General features: G+C 42.1%; 1 protein-coding gene across 1 annotated transcript in view; it reads right to left on the reverse strand.

Annotated features, from left to right (window-relative positions):
- Positions 1-1,029: 1,029 nt before the first annotated feature.
- Xpo7 (exportin 7) overlaps positions 1,030-15,942 on the reverse strand; it is an 87,015-nt gene continuing 72,102 nt past the window's right edge. The window contains exons 21-29 of the mRNA XM_013349291.2: positions 15,318-15,406; positions 13,973-14,080; positions 9,817-9,899; positions 9,240-9,454; positions 8,750-8,888; positions 6,571-6,731; positions 5,256-5,354; positions 3,493-3,620; positions 1,030-2,580 (exon numbers count right to left, since the gene is read on the reverse strand). Of these exons, the coding sequence (XP_013204745.2) occupies positions 2,487-2,580; positions 3,493-3,620; positions 5,256-5,354; positions 6,571-6,731; positions 8,750-8,888; positions 9,240-9,454; positions 9,817-9,899; positions 13,973-14,080; positions 15,318-15,406 (1,116 nt within the window). The 3' untranslated portion in view covers positions 1,030-2,486. The remainder of the gene's footprint in view (positions 2,581-3,492; positions 3,621-5,255; positions 5,355-6,570; positions 6,732-8,749; positions 8,889-9,239; positions 9,455-9,816; positions 9,900-13,972; positions 14,081-15,317; positions 15,407-15,942) is intronic.

The following is a 15,942-nucleotide window of genomic DNA, read 5'->3' on the forward strand; positions in this document are numbered from 1 at the left end:
GGAGAGATCATGTAGCCCAGAATGGAGAGAGACCATGATCATGTAGCCCAGAATGGCCGTGCAGTGTAGCCTTCATGGACTACCTTGAATTAATTCATCCTCGTTTTCATTTTTTCTGTGTGTTTGAGACATCGTCCTGCCTCAATCTACCTGCCTTTGCCTCCCAATTGCTAGGGTTAAAAAGACATTCAATACCACAGCAGGGTGGAAACTTTGTCAGTTGAAGAGTAACAACTTTAAGGTTTACAAAGTTTGGTGGGGCTGTGGAAGATGTTAGCCATAGACACTCCACTGTGATGCAACAGAGACACTGTCATCCCTAGTGAGTTTCTTGCCTTTGGGATTACTTTGTGGGAAAGAAGAAAGGACACTGGGATTTTGTTGACCAACTGTTACCTCAAAATTCTCGACACTCTACTTATAAACATGAAAACATAGGTTTTTGCCTTTTAGGAATAAGCAGGCAGTACCGACTCCCAAAGGCTCAAACAGCAAGAAAGGCACTAACTAGTACACCTAAGGATGTGCACAGGATTGGCATTTGGGGCTGTGCACACGACTGTCTTGTACTTTTCTGACAAGTACACTTCCTGGCAGTGGAGATCCCTCGTACTGAAAGCACTGTGCAGCACAGCACCATAAACCCCAGAAACTAGTGTTCTTTATTCGCTTCCTCTAGCCTGTGCATTCTGTGGTATTCCAGGGGAAACATCTCCCCAGCCTATATCAGAGAAGCAGATAGAAGAACTAACAAAAAGGAGCTTTCTTCAGCTACTGTTTATATGCAGGTAGTCATTTCATTACCTGGTAAGAGGAAGAATGGAGAATATAACACTATATGTCAAGTATGTCAGCTGAACCAGTCATACTTTTTAAAGAGTTGAGTCAAATACAGTCTGAGTTAATTTTATAAGGCAGAGGGACTTCTGTATCCACTGCTTTTAGAAAAGAAAGCATGGCTTTTTAAATATCTCCATGTTTAATTGAGACACATCCCTGGACACACTACACTTGACTGCTGAAACCATGTCAGTAGAAACCACTGAAGTTTATTGGCGGTCACAATGCTTACACTGTATGCAGCAAACACCCTTACAAGTCTATCCGCAACCTGATCACGCAAGAAAAGATTCACCACACAGTCGCCAGAGGAGAAGGAAAGTCAACAGGCTTGTTTGTGAGGGTTGAAGAAAAGAAAAATAAAACCTAATTGATTAATGTCCCATGGGTAAGAGCTGAACTAGAGATGTGTACAACTAGCAGCAACAGTTGTGGAAAAGTACAAGGCATAGCTTTCTCCATTGAATTTTCCTCTGTAGGTTCACTTTTCTTTTTTAATATTCAAAACATTTATTATGTTTTTTATTTTATAAAAATGTATATTTTTCAAGGGAGAATGTTAAATACTTCATGCTAGGTAGACCTTGTTATTAAGAACCCCTCCTCTGTAGTAACTTCCTCCAGTTCATACATTCATGAGTGCAGGGTACATACATAAATATCCACACATACATCCACACACACTGCCTCAAGGGCTGGGGAAGACAAAGTTATGGCCACACACATCAGGCCTCTGGTGGACTCATGCAAATTGCTCAACAAGAGAGCAAATGGCTCAATTCTCCATCGTCTCCCTTACAGAGACCAAGAATCCTAAAACATAAATCCAATTTTTAACAGCAAGAGGCATCTGTCTGAGGATGAGGGTTAGTAAAATGGGAGAAAGGATGGAGATAAGCAGATCAGAAATTTTTATGAAATTATGTGTCACTGCAGGAGGCTGGGGGACCCAGGGCAGCATCCATGGATGGGAGGATGGTGCTCCCCCATGGCTCAGAGTTCCTAATAACAAGGGTTAATACAGCAACAGGAACGCATCATTGGGGATGGGAAAAGGGCATTAAGAAAAAATATACATTTGGAGTTTTTTCCTTTTTTGCCTCTCTACACTGTGTCACTAAATATATCTCTGCACTTTCACACATCCTTGTCCAATAAAGCTTCAGGCCACCACAATACACATTTTCTTCACTCGCCATACATAACCCCTCACATCAGCATTGGTGCACTAGACTCTGTAAAAATTTTTCAGTCACACTTTTTGTTTTTAAACTTGAGTCAATATAAACCTTGTTCAAAATGTTATGAAAAAATGTACATGTTTATACAAGGCAGGTTGTGGCAGGACACTGGGCTCTCCCTGCTTGGGTGGCCCCAGGAGGGGGCTGGAGTCTCAGATGCTTGTGTCTCTGTCTCCTCCCACCACCCTTCCCACCCAGACCCCCAGGAACCAGCAGTGCCCTGCCCCTTAGTGAGTGCACGCACACCCCCGTATTTCCTGGGGAAATAGCTAGTTGACCGTTGCCATTTCCCCCACACCTCTGGAGGAAGGAGCTGGGATCAGTCAGGCCCTCTCCCTTGCAACTGTTCAACCTCTGGACCAGACCAAAGGGACGCTGCTCTGTACAGGTAGAGTCCGAGAGTTGTCAGCTCATCATGTCATTGCTATTCACTCCGTAAGTAGAATTCTTCATTGAATCGTTGACTTCTCGACGGAATGCTGACAGGTTCTGGGTGAACCTGCAGAGAGAATGCATGGGGTTGGGGGAGGGGGAGGCAGAAATGAGGTCTTTGCCTGAAATGTTAGTTTTCCTAGGCACAGAAATAGCTACTGAGAAGCAGAACACAGGAACTGTGTCTAATCAGTTAACTTTAGTCTTAAGACTGTTAGGGAAAGGTGGCCTTGTTTATGCTTCTACTTTTTCCTGGCAACTTCACAGCAGGCCAGAGATAGTCAAACCAGAGCTGGGAGGGCCACATTGGGCTCATGGTAGCATCACAGGCAACAATAACTGTTCGACAAGAGATGGGAATTAACCTTAGGAAGCTCAGTGCTAAAAGACCAGGAACATAGATAGAGCATGTTGTCCAATGTAGAAGCTGCTAACCAGATGGCTAGTGAGCAGTCAGACTGTGAGCTGAATCAAACTTAATAATATTTAAATTTGATTCCCCATTAGTCTAACAAATTTTATGTCAAAATGTTTTCATTAAAATTAAATAAAATGAAGATAATCTAGAAAATTAATAAAGTTCTTAGAAAACTTAGAAATATATTTTGCATTACCAGGGTACAGGAATCTATCAATCTGTGTTAAGTTTATAAAATGTAATTCAGATTTGGTGTTTCTTGACAAAAACTTAGCATTTCAGTTCAGGTATGTGTAATCTATATATGGCTCTAAAGATTTAGTAAAATAAAGTTTACATCTCAATTTCAACATCATATACTGACATAACTTTAGACGTTTTGGGTTACTTGAGTTACTACCAACACTTGTCATGGAGAAATTCGACACACAGCTTGCCTCTCTACTAGACAAGCACTGTTTTAGGTAGATCACATGTGCTGAACAGAGGTGTTTATGGAACTGCCCTTGTTTCAATGGTTTGAAAAATAACAACACTTCTTGGCAAGATCCAGATACTTACCTGTCTCTGTTTTTCGTCAGAAGATTCCGCTCAATGCCTTCCATCAAATTTTCAAAACACAGATGCATGGCCTGCTGTTTCTCTGGTGGTTGGCTATTGACAATGCTGTTTCTTAGGTCAGAAAAATACTGTGGGTCAAGGAGTAAAACAGAAAATGAGAGAAGGCAGATGAATGTTCTCCAAGGAAGGTAATGTCTACCACAATTCAATTTACATTCTAAAATCCAAGCCCTTGACTCATCACAACCCTGAACTTCTGGATCTACCTCCTCTTCCCAAGGGCTGGGGTTGTAAGTGTGTGCTAACAGATCGGGCTTCAGATCCCCTTTCAGGAAAATCTCAGCTGGATCTAGAGCTTAGGTCTCAGCTCCTTTGATGTCTAGGGACAACTTTCCCCTTTAAAAGGACGAATCTCACTACTTAAAGGCAAGTGCTCCTTCATGTAGCACAAATAATAAAAACTCAGAGACAGATATTGGGGTTTAACCTGAAAACCAGAAAAGCAAAGCAGCTAGGCCACTACAGAAGTCTTACTTCTACCGAGACTGGATGACCTCAGACTAAGCAGCCCAAGCCTCTCCTCTCACTTTATATTCCCTCTAGTGCTGGGATTAAGAGTGTATGACTCCCTAGTACTGGGATTAAAGGTGAGGCACCACCACCTGGATATGTTTCTGTATTGATCTTGTGTAGCCCAGGGTGGCCTTGAGGTCACATAGACCCATCTGACTTTGCCTCCCAAATCCTGGGATTAAAGGTGTATGTCACCATTGTCTGACCTTCAGTGGCTTTAGCTTTGTCCCTGGTTTTCAGACAAGATTTATCAAAATACAAATAACATACCATTATACTTCTCCTTTCCATTAACTGGCACTTGTGGATTTTTTCTTTTTAAAGACAGGGTCTTATGTATCCCAGACTGCCCTCAAACTCACTGCATAGCTGTGAATGACCTTAAACTTTTGACCCTCCTGCCTTCAACCCCCAAATGCTGAGATTATAGGAATAGGCCACCAATCTACTGTGCAGACTTCAAGAGGCAAGTAGGAACAGGACATATTTAGTCAAGGGCCCATACCCCCTTGCCAACTGACAGTCATGTGAAGACTTATTACTGTATAAACCTCTGGCTGGGAGAGGAGCTGGCTTTCCTACCTTGCTATTATTATTCTGTATGTGTATGTGTCTGGATGCCCTCAAATGACAGGAAAGTGTCAGATTCCTTGGAGATGGAGCTACAAATGGTAGAGTGCTGCCTGATGGGGGCTGGGAGAACAGCATACACACTCTTCACTGAGCATTCTCTGCTGACCCCCTTTCTTTTAGAATCAGGGTCTCACTATCTGGTTGTCTTGCTGTATAGACCAGGCTGGCCTTGAACTCCAATTATCCTGCCTCTGCCTCCTGAGCACTGGGTTTAAATTGTGCACCACTACACCTAACAGCACACACATACGCTCTCTCTTAAGAAGGGGTGGTGGCTGGAGAGATGTTCAATAGTTAAGAGGACTGGCTGTTCTTCTGGAGGACCTTGGTTTGGTTCCCAGCACCCATATGGCAGTTTACAACCAGGTCCATGGGATCCGATACCCTCTTTTAGCTTCCAAGAGTACCAGGCACAAAAGTGGCACATAAACATACATGCAGACAAAATACCCACACACATAAAATAAGGAAGAGATTTCATTAAAAAGACCGAACTTAGGCTGTCAGGGCTGGTGTAAGTACTGTATCTCCTGAGCCTTTTGCTGGTCCTTGCCTACCTTTTCATTAAGCAGTATCAAGCCAAGTAGGGGTCTAGACATAGACCACTGATTCCTACAGTCTTCAAAGATGATGATGTTCAGCACCGTGGACAGCATCTAGCAGCAAGAGGGCAGAGATCTAGTCAGTGTGCATCTAGCTACTTGAGGTAGGAGGACAGGCTCCAAATGGGCCTTTTCTATGCAGGGTAAACTAGAAAAGTATTTGTGAATCTTTATTTTGGCCATTTGTTTCAAGGAAAATTTTTATGGTAAAATTTTATTTATATGTAAAGTCTTTCCCTGTTTACTCTGACTTGTGGGGAATAAGATGGGGAGAATTTAAACAAGCAGAAGCTCCCTGTGTATTATTTTTCAACTACTGGTCTTAGAGAACACAATTTCATGACACTTTAAGAATGTGATTAAATTGTGAATAATTTTACTGCTACTTTTAGAGAGTAATAAATTAATAGTGAAACTGGCTTAGACATTATCAGCTTAAACATGTCATATTACTGACCTGATGCTACTTTATTACCTATTTGGCATTATTATTATTATTATTATTATTTTATTATTTTTCCTCTTGTTTTTCAAGACAGGGTTTCTCTGTATAACAGTCCTGGCTGTTCTGGAACTTGCTTTGCAGACCAGGTTGAGAGACCTGCTTGGCCTTGTCTCCCAAGGGTTGAGATTAAAGGTGTGGGCCACTGCTGCCCAGTTTGGCATTGTATTTTTTGCAAGTTACTTTAAAAACTTATAAAACAGAAACAGATACACAGACTGTTTCTCTGTTTGCTAACTCTTTTGCTCTGTATTCTTTGGCAGTGCTGGGAACTGAACCCCAGGCCTTGTGCATCTTAGCCCTGTCTTGCAATTTTTTTGGGGTGGGAGGCGATTTCTCTGTGTAGCTTTGGCTGTCTTAGAACTTGCTCTGTAGACCAGGCTGGCCATGAACTTATAGAGATCCAACTGCCTCTGTTTCTAAGTGTTGGGATTAAAGCTATGTGTCACCACCGCCTGGCTTTGTCTTGTATTCTTGTTCCTACTTTGCAAAAAGGACCACATGCTCTAAGAAGGCTAGGTGTGGCTAACTCAAGCTCCATTTCTCAGCAGTGAGGGAGAAGAGTAATGTCCATGGAAGTGAGTGCTCATGAGATAGAATCAAAGAGTGGGGTGGGTGACACTCAGATCATTTCAGATGTTTTCCAGATCAAGAAAATTCAAAATCCACTGCCATTTTAAGAACATGAACATAGTGAGATGTTCTCTTGTAGAAGTTCATCCACTGTGCGACATACCACCACTGCCAATTAACCCTCTGGTTCCTTGCCTGCTGGATCATAGCTGGATGCTGCTGCATGATATGCAGAAAGCAGTCACTCTCCCGGTTCAGGGGTGTTGCCCTTTTCTTGGTGCTTCGTGACAGCTGTTTGAAGAGGTATGTCACAATATGGTCCAGGCAGGAACAGCAACCTGTGCATACCATGGTGTCTGGAAGAAAGATGTAGGAGGGCAGGAATATTGAGCTGGTGATGACTTGAGCAAATAGATTAATATTGGCTGCACTCCCATAAGAGTACTCAGACTGGGACCTCAGCCAAGGTCTCTGTATACAAAAGGCCCAGTTTAACTTTGCAATGGAGTGTAATCCATAATAGAAATATTAAATTATTGGCTTAATATATTTTATTTCACTTAAATTCCTATTCAACGAGTGCTATATTTATGCCAAACACTTTGTTAAATGTTTCCCCTACAACAGGGTTTCTCTGTGTAGTCCTGGCTGTCTTGGAACTAGCTCTGAAGACTAGGTTAGCCTCAAACTCAGGGGATCCACGTGCCACTGCCTCTGACTAATGGGATTAAGGGCATGGGCCATCACTAATTTACAAGTACTTTATTTAATATATGTTCTTGAGAACTCTAAGAGGTATGTAAGTGTGGCTTCTGACAACAGACACACCAGCTTAGAGAGATAACGAGACTCATTTAAAACCATATTGCTAGAAACAGAAAGAGCTGTAGAACCCAGGGGCCTGAAGTATGAGCCCGAGTTACTGGTGGTGGAGGGCATCATTAAATCCAATTTTATATGGTCTGTCAATATTGACCTTGGTTAAAATTGGCTATGTACTGGCTTTTATCTCTAAAGCATCTTGGGGAGGGTCACAGTTTATCTGAGAAACCCGGCAGTGTGTAGGCAGCCTCTCAAGGCAAGGTCTGATACCTTGGGGATGGACTGTCCTAGATATGATTCTGACCTGGAAAGAAGTATGAATGTATCATGGAAGTGGCAGTGAGGTGTGGATAGCTCACAATACATTTTTTTTTTTGAGAGAGGGTTTCTCTGTGTATTAGTTCTAGCTGTCCTTGAACTAGCTCTTGTAGACCTGACTGGCGTTGAACTCACAAAGATCCACCTGCCTCTGCCTCCCTAGTGCTGGGATTAAAGGCGTGTGCCGCCATGGCCCAGTCAATAGTACTTCTTTCTTTCTTTCTTTTTTTTTTTTAAAAGATTTATTTATTTATTATAAGTATACGGTGTTCTGCCTGCATGTGAACCTGCACCCCAGAAGAGGGCACCAGATCTCATTACAGATGGTTGTGAGCCACCATGTGGTTGCTGGGAATTGAACTCAGGACCTGTGGAAGAGCAGTCAGTGCTCTTAACCTCTGAGCCATCTCTCCAACCCAATAGTACTTATTTCTTAAAGCCCACAATTTTAGGTTCAGGTTCTGCTCCTCAAACAATGAGAACATTAAAATACAACCAAACAACAGGATGGTAGATAAAATTAACCCTTTTAAATTCTCAATTTTATTAAAGGCGTGCACCACCACCACCACCTGGTCTCACAATATATAATTTAAAAGTCCTTTTTATCATGACTGCTCAGCCTAATACCAAAATGGTTGGATTAGAAGGGAATTTGGGGAACTATCTGAGCATAGTTCCACTTCCATAGCTTCTACTATGCTCAAAAGAGAGTACCAATCCCCTAATGCGCCCAAGGGAACCTTGTCTCACGTGTACATTGTTTCTGCTCATTTTCAGTGTGATCTTATTCCTCTATAACCCTTCTGCACAAGCCAGCTGGAGCTCCTGGTTTTCTCTTGCCTATAAATGCTAGTGCTTGCTGTTCCTGCAACTGTCATGGACCTCCTATCCAGCTTTTACACATACACTTTGATGCCAGGCTTTCCCTGACCTCATCTTCTCATGACCAGGAGCTTATTTATTCTTCCATACTCACCCCTGTCACACTACGTAAGGAGTAATTATGGTGAATATCAGGTATCTGTCTTATCCACCAGATAAAAAACTCTGGAAGGAAAAGGAGTATGTTCTGTCACTGTCTCAAAGTGGCTCTTGTGCCAGGATCAGTAAGCACTTGCTTGATGAGACTACACCATGAGGATCATATTGCGTTGTCAAGGTCCAACATTTTACATCAACAATGGTTTTAGACACTGATAAATGGCATACACCAGACATCCTAGGTCCTTACCAAGTGCAGTAAGTCCTTCAGAAATAGAAGAGAGGATGTACATAATGACATGAGGTTCCAGGCTTGCAATAAAGTTCATATGGTCCTGGGTCAGGACTTCCAGTAGTGAATAGTAAGACTGGCTGAGTTTGGGGTAATCCTGGGCAAAAGAGAAGAGAATCAGCTGAATCATTTTGTACTTTAGCACAAAGGAAGAGGGTCTTTAACAAAATAGTTCCTTCAGTTGGGAAAACCAAAAGACAGTTATAGCAGAAAGGAATGAGGTTGCAGTTCCCTGTTTGTTTGAGACATGATCTTTCTATATAGCCCTGATTGACCTGGAACTTGCTGTTGACCAGGCTGTTCTTGAACTCAGAGATCTGCCTTCCTCTTCCTCCTGATTGTTGGGATTAAAGGCATGAGGTTGTGGTTTCTTAGGAAAAACATTCAGTCATGGTCACAGGCACACAAAACTAACATGATCTGAGCATGATGCTGCTCAGGGGCTTACCAGGAGGTCACTGTGAGGAATAGAGAGGAGCAGTTTGATGAAAGTCTGTAGGGCGTTTTCCAATGCATCATCTCCATAGAGACGGAAGACCCCAAAATTGACATAACTTCCACTGAGAGCAGCTTTCAACATGGAGAAGCAGATGGAGATACCCTTGAGCTTCAAAGCATAGACTTGATCCTTTGGCACCTCTCCTAGTGTCAGGATACGATTGCCTGAGAAAACAGGGAATATTTATACACCCATGTTCATAGTACTTTTACTGTAGTCAGGGTCCTACTATGTAGTTCTGGCTGAACTTGAACTCACAGAGATGTGCCTGCCTCTGCCTTCTGAGTACTTAAAGGCATTTGTTACCACACCTGGTGTTCACAGATTTTAAGTCATGCCAACCCTCCCATTCTAAAGGCACAGACAAAATACATTTCAGCAGGCCTTTGGTGACATTTGGCAGTCTAATACTTTCGTATAAGAAACACAACACCCCATGGGAATGCTCTCCTGGCCACTGTTAGTCTAACCTGAGAGCACAAACAGTTGGACTCACGTCAGGGACACGCCTCTCTAAAGCACTCACCATACATTGTTATCATCTTGCTGGTTTCTCGGAAAAGTAAGATGCCATTGGGAGATGAGACATCAAACTGGAGTCGCTGAGATCTGAGCAGGAAATACAGAAGGACAAAACATCAAAGTTTTTTCTTGGCAGATCAGGTTCTCACCGGTGCTCCACAGGTGACTCAGCACTACTGCTACAAACTGCTTCCTCCACTGAGGGGAGAGCCAAACTTTTTATTCAGTGACGGTACCTATTCCTTTTCTTTTCTTTTTGTTTTTTGAGACAGGGTTTCCCTGTGTAACAGTCCTAGCTGTCCTGGAACTAGCTCTTGTAGACCAGGCTGGCCTCGAACTCATAGGGATTCACCTGCCTCTGGGATTAAAGGCATGTGCCACCATGGCCAGGCCAACGGTACTTATTTCTTAAAGCCCATGATTTTAGGTTCAGGTTCTGCTCCTCAAACAATGAAAACATTAAAATACAACCAAACAACAGGATGGTAGATAAAATTAACCCTTTTAAATTCTCAATTTTATGTAAGGTATAGCTTTTATCAGTCATTTGTTGGTACAAACTCACAATCCTTCTGTGGGTTTGCATTTACCCACAGTTTTGGTGGCAAGAGAAGGTGGGGTGCAAGCATTGTTACTACTTTCTAAGAACACGAAGGGACTTGAAGCGCTCTAACACTCAAATATTAGGCAAGGAAGACTACATCTTTTTAACATTTATTTATTTATTATGTATACAATATTCTGTCTGCGTGCATGCCTTCAGGCCAGAAAAGGACAACAGATGGTTGTGAGCCACCATTTGGTTTCTGGGAACTGAACTCAGGACCTTTGGAAGAGGAGGCAATGCTACCATTTCTCCAGCCCGAAGACTACATTTTAATAATCTTAGTTGTGGTCCTTGACTGTTCATGAGGCCAGAATTTCTTTTAGCTGCTCTCTTGGAGAGAAAGGCACCTGACTACTCAAGGCCTAGAGGTTCTTCTTGACACTCCTGCCTGTTTAATCACAATCAAGACCTACTTCTAAAAGAAGTTCTGAATCCACTCATTTCCTACATGCTCTCCGTTCCCCCTCCTGCCTCTCTACAGTCTACTCTTCACATGGCAGGTAGCTATGGCACCCTTACATGATGTAACGAAAATCACTGACAAAGTTGCATAAAATGTTTAGTAACTTCCTAGTGCAGTGAGGATAAGTGTCCGTTCTTCACTACTACTGTGCCACGGTTCTAGGCAAAGGCACCTCTGCCCACAAACTTGACTTCCTTTAAGTCCTCTGCTTACTCACTAGGATCCAGCCACAAGCTCTGCCTCAAATTACAGCAAGCTTGGCCTACCTTAGGGTATCTGCAGCAGTATTAACTATTTACAACAGCTTTCACTGGAATTCTATCAGAATCTTATCATTCAGATCCCATTTTAAACGTCAGCTTCTCAGCTGGGCGGCAATGGCGCACACCTGTAATCCAAGCACTAGGGAGGTAGAGGCAGGCAGATTTCTGAGTTTGAGGCCAGCCTAGTCTACAAAGTGAGTTCCAGGGCAGTCAAAGCTGTTACACAGAGAATCCCTGTCTCAAAAAAATCAACAACAACATCATCAGCTTCTCTGAGAGGCTTTCCTTGACCTCCCTCCTATTCCTTTCAATTCTATTACTTTTTAAAACAGCATTTAATCATTGCTAAAATTCTCTTCTGTACTTTGTACTTGGTGGCGGGGGGAGAGTCTATGCTACAGCCCAAGCTGATCTGGTACTCACTATATCCCAGTGTGACTTTAAATTCATAGTAGCCCATCTGTCCAGCATGAACTCATTTTTAGTGTCTTTCTTACTACATGCTACATGAGTTGAGGGCAGAGATTCTGTTCATAACAGCTAAGAAGTTCCTTGACAAAGACCGGTCATTCTCAGATACGTATTTTATAAATAATTAACTCTTGAATGTAGGTTTCATAGAAGGTTATGTCCCTTCTGAGTATTTCATACTTCCTCACTATAGTACTTTTAAAAAAAATCTTAGGAGAAATTGATGAATACACTCAGACACAAAGCTAAGGCACTAGTTATATTTTTTCTTTTTACTCTAAAATGTAAGACAAATCTAAAATTTGGTGTATTGAAATTTTTTCTTATCTTGCTATAGCTGCAGTTAGGCTAATAAGCAACTATTTGTGTTGCGTACATGTGTGCTTTGCCTATGTGTTTGGAGGCCAAAGGCTCAGACAGGGATCTTGTTTACACTGTTCTCTACCTCGTTTCCCCCTCCCTGAGAGAGGGTTTCACTATGTAGCTTTGGCTAGCCTTGCTCCTTGAGTGCTGTGACTAAAGAAAGGTATGTGCTACCATGCCTGGTTCCTCCATTAAATTTAGAGACAAAGTATTTTACTGAACTTCAGAGCTTAATGTTGTGCCTAGACTGGCTGACTGGCACATCATAAGAATTTGCCTATCTCTGTCCTTTCAGTGTATGGATTATGGATATATAACCACAATTAACTTTTATATGGCTTATGGGAATACAAACACAGGTCCTCCTGTTTGCACAGCAAACACTTTACCTGTTAAGCCAGGTCCCAAGCCCTTTCTGTTGTTTTGAGACAGGATCTCACTTTGTAGGCTAGGTTAGCCTGAAACATATGACCATCCTCCTTGCTTAGCTTCCTGAGTGTTAGGATAAGTGTGAGTCACTTGCCACCATTAAAAGGTTTAAAGAAAAAAATTAGAAGCTGAAGAGATAGCTCAGCAGTTAAGGAGCATATACTGTTCTTGTAGAGTACCTGAGTTTGGCTGCCAGTGTCGGGTGGCTCATCTGATTCCAGATGGAATGTAATTACATTCCAGTATTGGAGGGAGCCAATGCCTCTGACCTCTGCAAGCACATGCACTCGTGTACACACCCATACATAGAATTAAAAATAAAATAAATTCTAAAAAAAAAAAAAAAGATACTCAAAACAGTTTATCTTTCAGCCTGGTGGTGGTGGTACACGCCTTTTTAATTCCAGCATTCGGGAGGAAGAGGCAAGCAAGATTTCTGTGATTTTGAGGTCAGCCCTGTCTACAGAGTGAGTTCTAGGACAGCCAAAGCTGTTACACAGAGAAACTCTGATTTGAAAAAGTGAAAAAATAAAACAAAGTATATCCTTTTTATATATCACTATTCTAAAATATGACGGACAGAGTACCATCACCAAATGTCAACTCGTGTATGTTCGGGCAGGGAGAGAAAAACAAAACAAACCTGGGTTGCCAAGCCCAGTTCTTATCAGAAAGGTCTAGCCTGGTGACGCAGGAGGAAAAAAAAAAAAAAAAAAAAAAAAAAAAAAAAAAAAAAAAAAAGGGGATAGAAACCCTGGGTTGGGGATCTACCTTGGCTAGTAAGAGTGTTTCTTAGCATGCAGGGAGTCTTGGTTTAAGCCCCAGCATTGCAAAAATCAGTTATGTTCTCACTAGAGAGACCACATAAATGACAGGTTACAGTCATGGCCTTTAGAGATGAAAATCGATTTTCCTACAATGACCACATTGATTGTATCTTCCTTGGATTTCTTGGCATCCATGTGATGCAGCTCTAACAAATGTATTTGCTGATTCTGATATGCATGCACATGTAACAACAAAACCACCTCCAGCCATCTTCCAGTTGTGAGGACTCTTAGCAATACACTGAGAAGAGAATATTGGCAAGAAAGAAATGAGTCTGATGTACCAACTCTAAGGCTAATAACTTTTTAAATCAAATGTATCCCTTCATGTGATTGCAATAAAGTTCCCTATTGTTGATAGTTCAAAAAAAAAAAATCAGTTATGTTGGCACATTTCTGCCTCCCTAGCACCCAGGAGAGGCAGGAAGATCAGCAGTTTCAGGTCATCCTCAGTTATATATTGTTTAAGGTCAACCTGGGCTACTGAGACCCTGTGTCAAAACAACCCCCGAACAAACAAACAAACAAACACGTCCCGAGCTCATCTGGTGATTTATTTCCTGTAGACAGCAATAGCTTGGTGTGGCTGGCAGTATCCTTCTTTCAAACAAGAATACACACATTTTTAGAAGCTTTCAAATTTGATAGCAGTGCTCTACAATCTGCCCTGGGCACAAGAAAGTGAATCAATCATCTTAGGGGTTCTCAAGCAGTCGAGCAGTTACCATACTGCTTACCTGTTATGAACTAACTCAGCCATCAGCTTGAGCACAGGTGTGGTGCAGGCTGGATCATGGTACCAGAGCTCAATCGCCCGCTGGAGAATTGGCATGTAGGAGGGATAGCTACAAAGGAAATGCTAAGGAAGAAATTCTGAATCCAGAAGACACAGAGCTTAAATTACTTTTCAGCGCTCAAACACAAACTTGTATTATAGCTCTTTACTTTCCTGTCTTGTTTGCTAACCTGGGGAGTTTTTCTATGTACACACACACACACACACACACACACACACACACACACACACACACACACACACCTACACACACTAGGCATTGAGGGATACATTTCAATTCTCAGTGACTTTCTTCTGAAGAACACAGCATATTTTCTATTTTTTAAATATTTTTATATTATGTGCATTTTGACTGTATGTAAGCTGCCACACTGGTACTGGGAATTGAACTGGGGTCCTCTGGTATTCTCAATCACTGAGCCATTTCTCCAGGCCTTGTATTTTGTATTTACTTATACTTTACCACATACATGACAGGAGATTAGCTATTTCTTTTATATTAGTGAAACTACTGGAAAAACAGGTCCTCAGATTTTGGTGACTGTTTCAAGATCAAACTTCCTTCCTAGCTCTACAAGTTTTTATGTCTCCCTCCTGCCCGTCTTTTCTTTCATTAGAAGAACTTGCGACATAGCCCAGGCTGGCCTCAAAGTCGTGATTTCCTGTCTAGCTCTCAAGTGCTGAAATTACAGGTATGGGAGACCATGTCTGGTTTTCTCTTTTTTCTTTTCTCTCTTCCCCACTTCTTGAGACAGGGTTTCTTTTGTGTAGTCCTTGCTGCCCTGAAACTTGCTCTGTAGACTAGCCTGGCCTCGAACTCAAGGATTCTCCTGTCTCTGTCTCCTCCCTCAGGGCTGGTATTAAAGGCATGCACCACAATGCGTGGCATTGGTACTTGGTTCCATTACTGGGAGACAGTCTCATTTATGTACTGATCAGAGGGCAGCATGTGACCTAAGCCCACTGTAGTATGGCTCACAGAAAACAGCAGACCACAGCCAGGTGGCACAAGTCTTTAATCCCAGCACTTGGGAGGCAGAGGCAGAGGCAGGCAGATCTCTGGGAGTTTGAGGCTCTACAAGAGCTAGTTCCAGGACAGCTAGGGCTGTTACACAGAGAAGTACCATCTTGAAAAAGAAACAATAAAACAAACAAAAAAAGCAGACCTTTTGGAAAATCATTCTCTTGTCTTACCAAACTTCTTCCCACTTCCCCTTCCCACTCCTAACACATAGCTTCCCTTCAGTTATTGTTTGGGCAGATGTTTCTAGTATGAGTTAGGATACATCCATTCGAAGAGCATCATGAAGCTGGTCTTGGCATTAAAGGCAAAAGCTATTCCTCTCAGGTCTCTCACCAGGCCAACAAGAGTTCTCTGTAGCAGGATGTAGAAAAAGAAGAAACACCCCAACTATAACCCTCTGACAGGAATTGCACACAATTACAATCAAATTTTTCCTTTTATAGCAACCCTCCCCCACAAATCCATTTCTTCATGCTAGAATGGAATCTTTTCACCTGGAAAATTAGTTCTGGAAACCTGATACACAGGCTCACGTTTTCTTGTAACAAAATCCGAAATCTAAAATCCTCCAAAATACAAAATAACTTTCAGCATGCCCAGTAAGTGGAGAATGCTACATGATGAAACTGTTCATATGGACTTAAGGGACGGGGGAGACAGGTCAGAGCTCTGAGCCCTAAGTGCCCTACTGCAGAACAGTAAGAAACGTCCCATAAACAATAGTTAAAAACATAGAAGTACCTTCAGGCCAAGTGCACAGGTATATGAGAAACACAAGTGATTTTTGTATTTAGACTTGGGTCCCATCCCATTCTCAAGATATCTATATATCTATCTTACACACACACACACACACACACACACACACACACACACACACACACACA

This window comes from Microtus ochrogaster, chromosome 17 (assembly GCF_000317375.1).
Source record: "Microtus ochrogaster isolate Prairie Vole_2 chromosome 17, MicOch1.0, whole genome shotgun sequence".
Classification (NCBI taxonomy): domain Eukaryota; kingdom Metazoa; phylum Chordata; class Mammalia; order Rodentia; family Cricetidae; genus Microtus; species Microtus ochrogaster.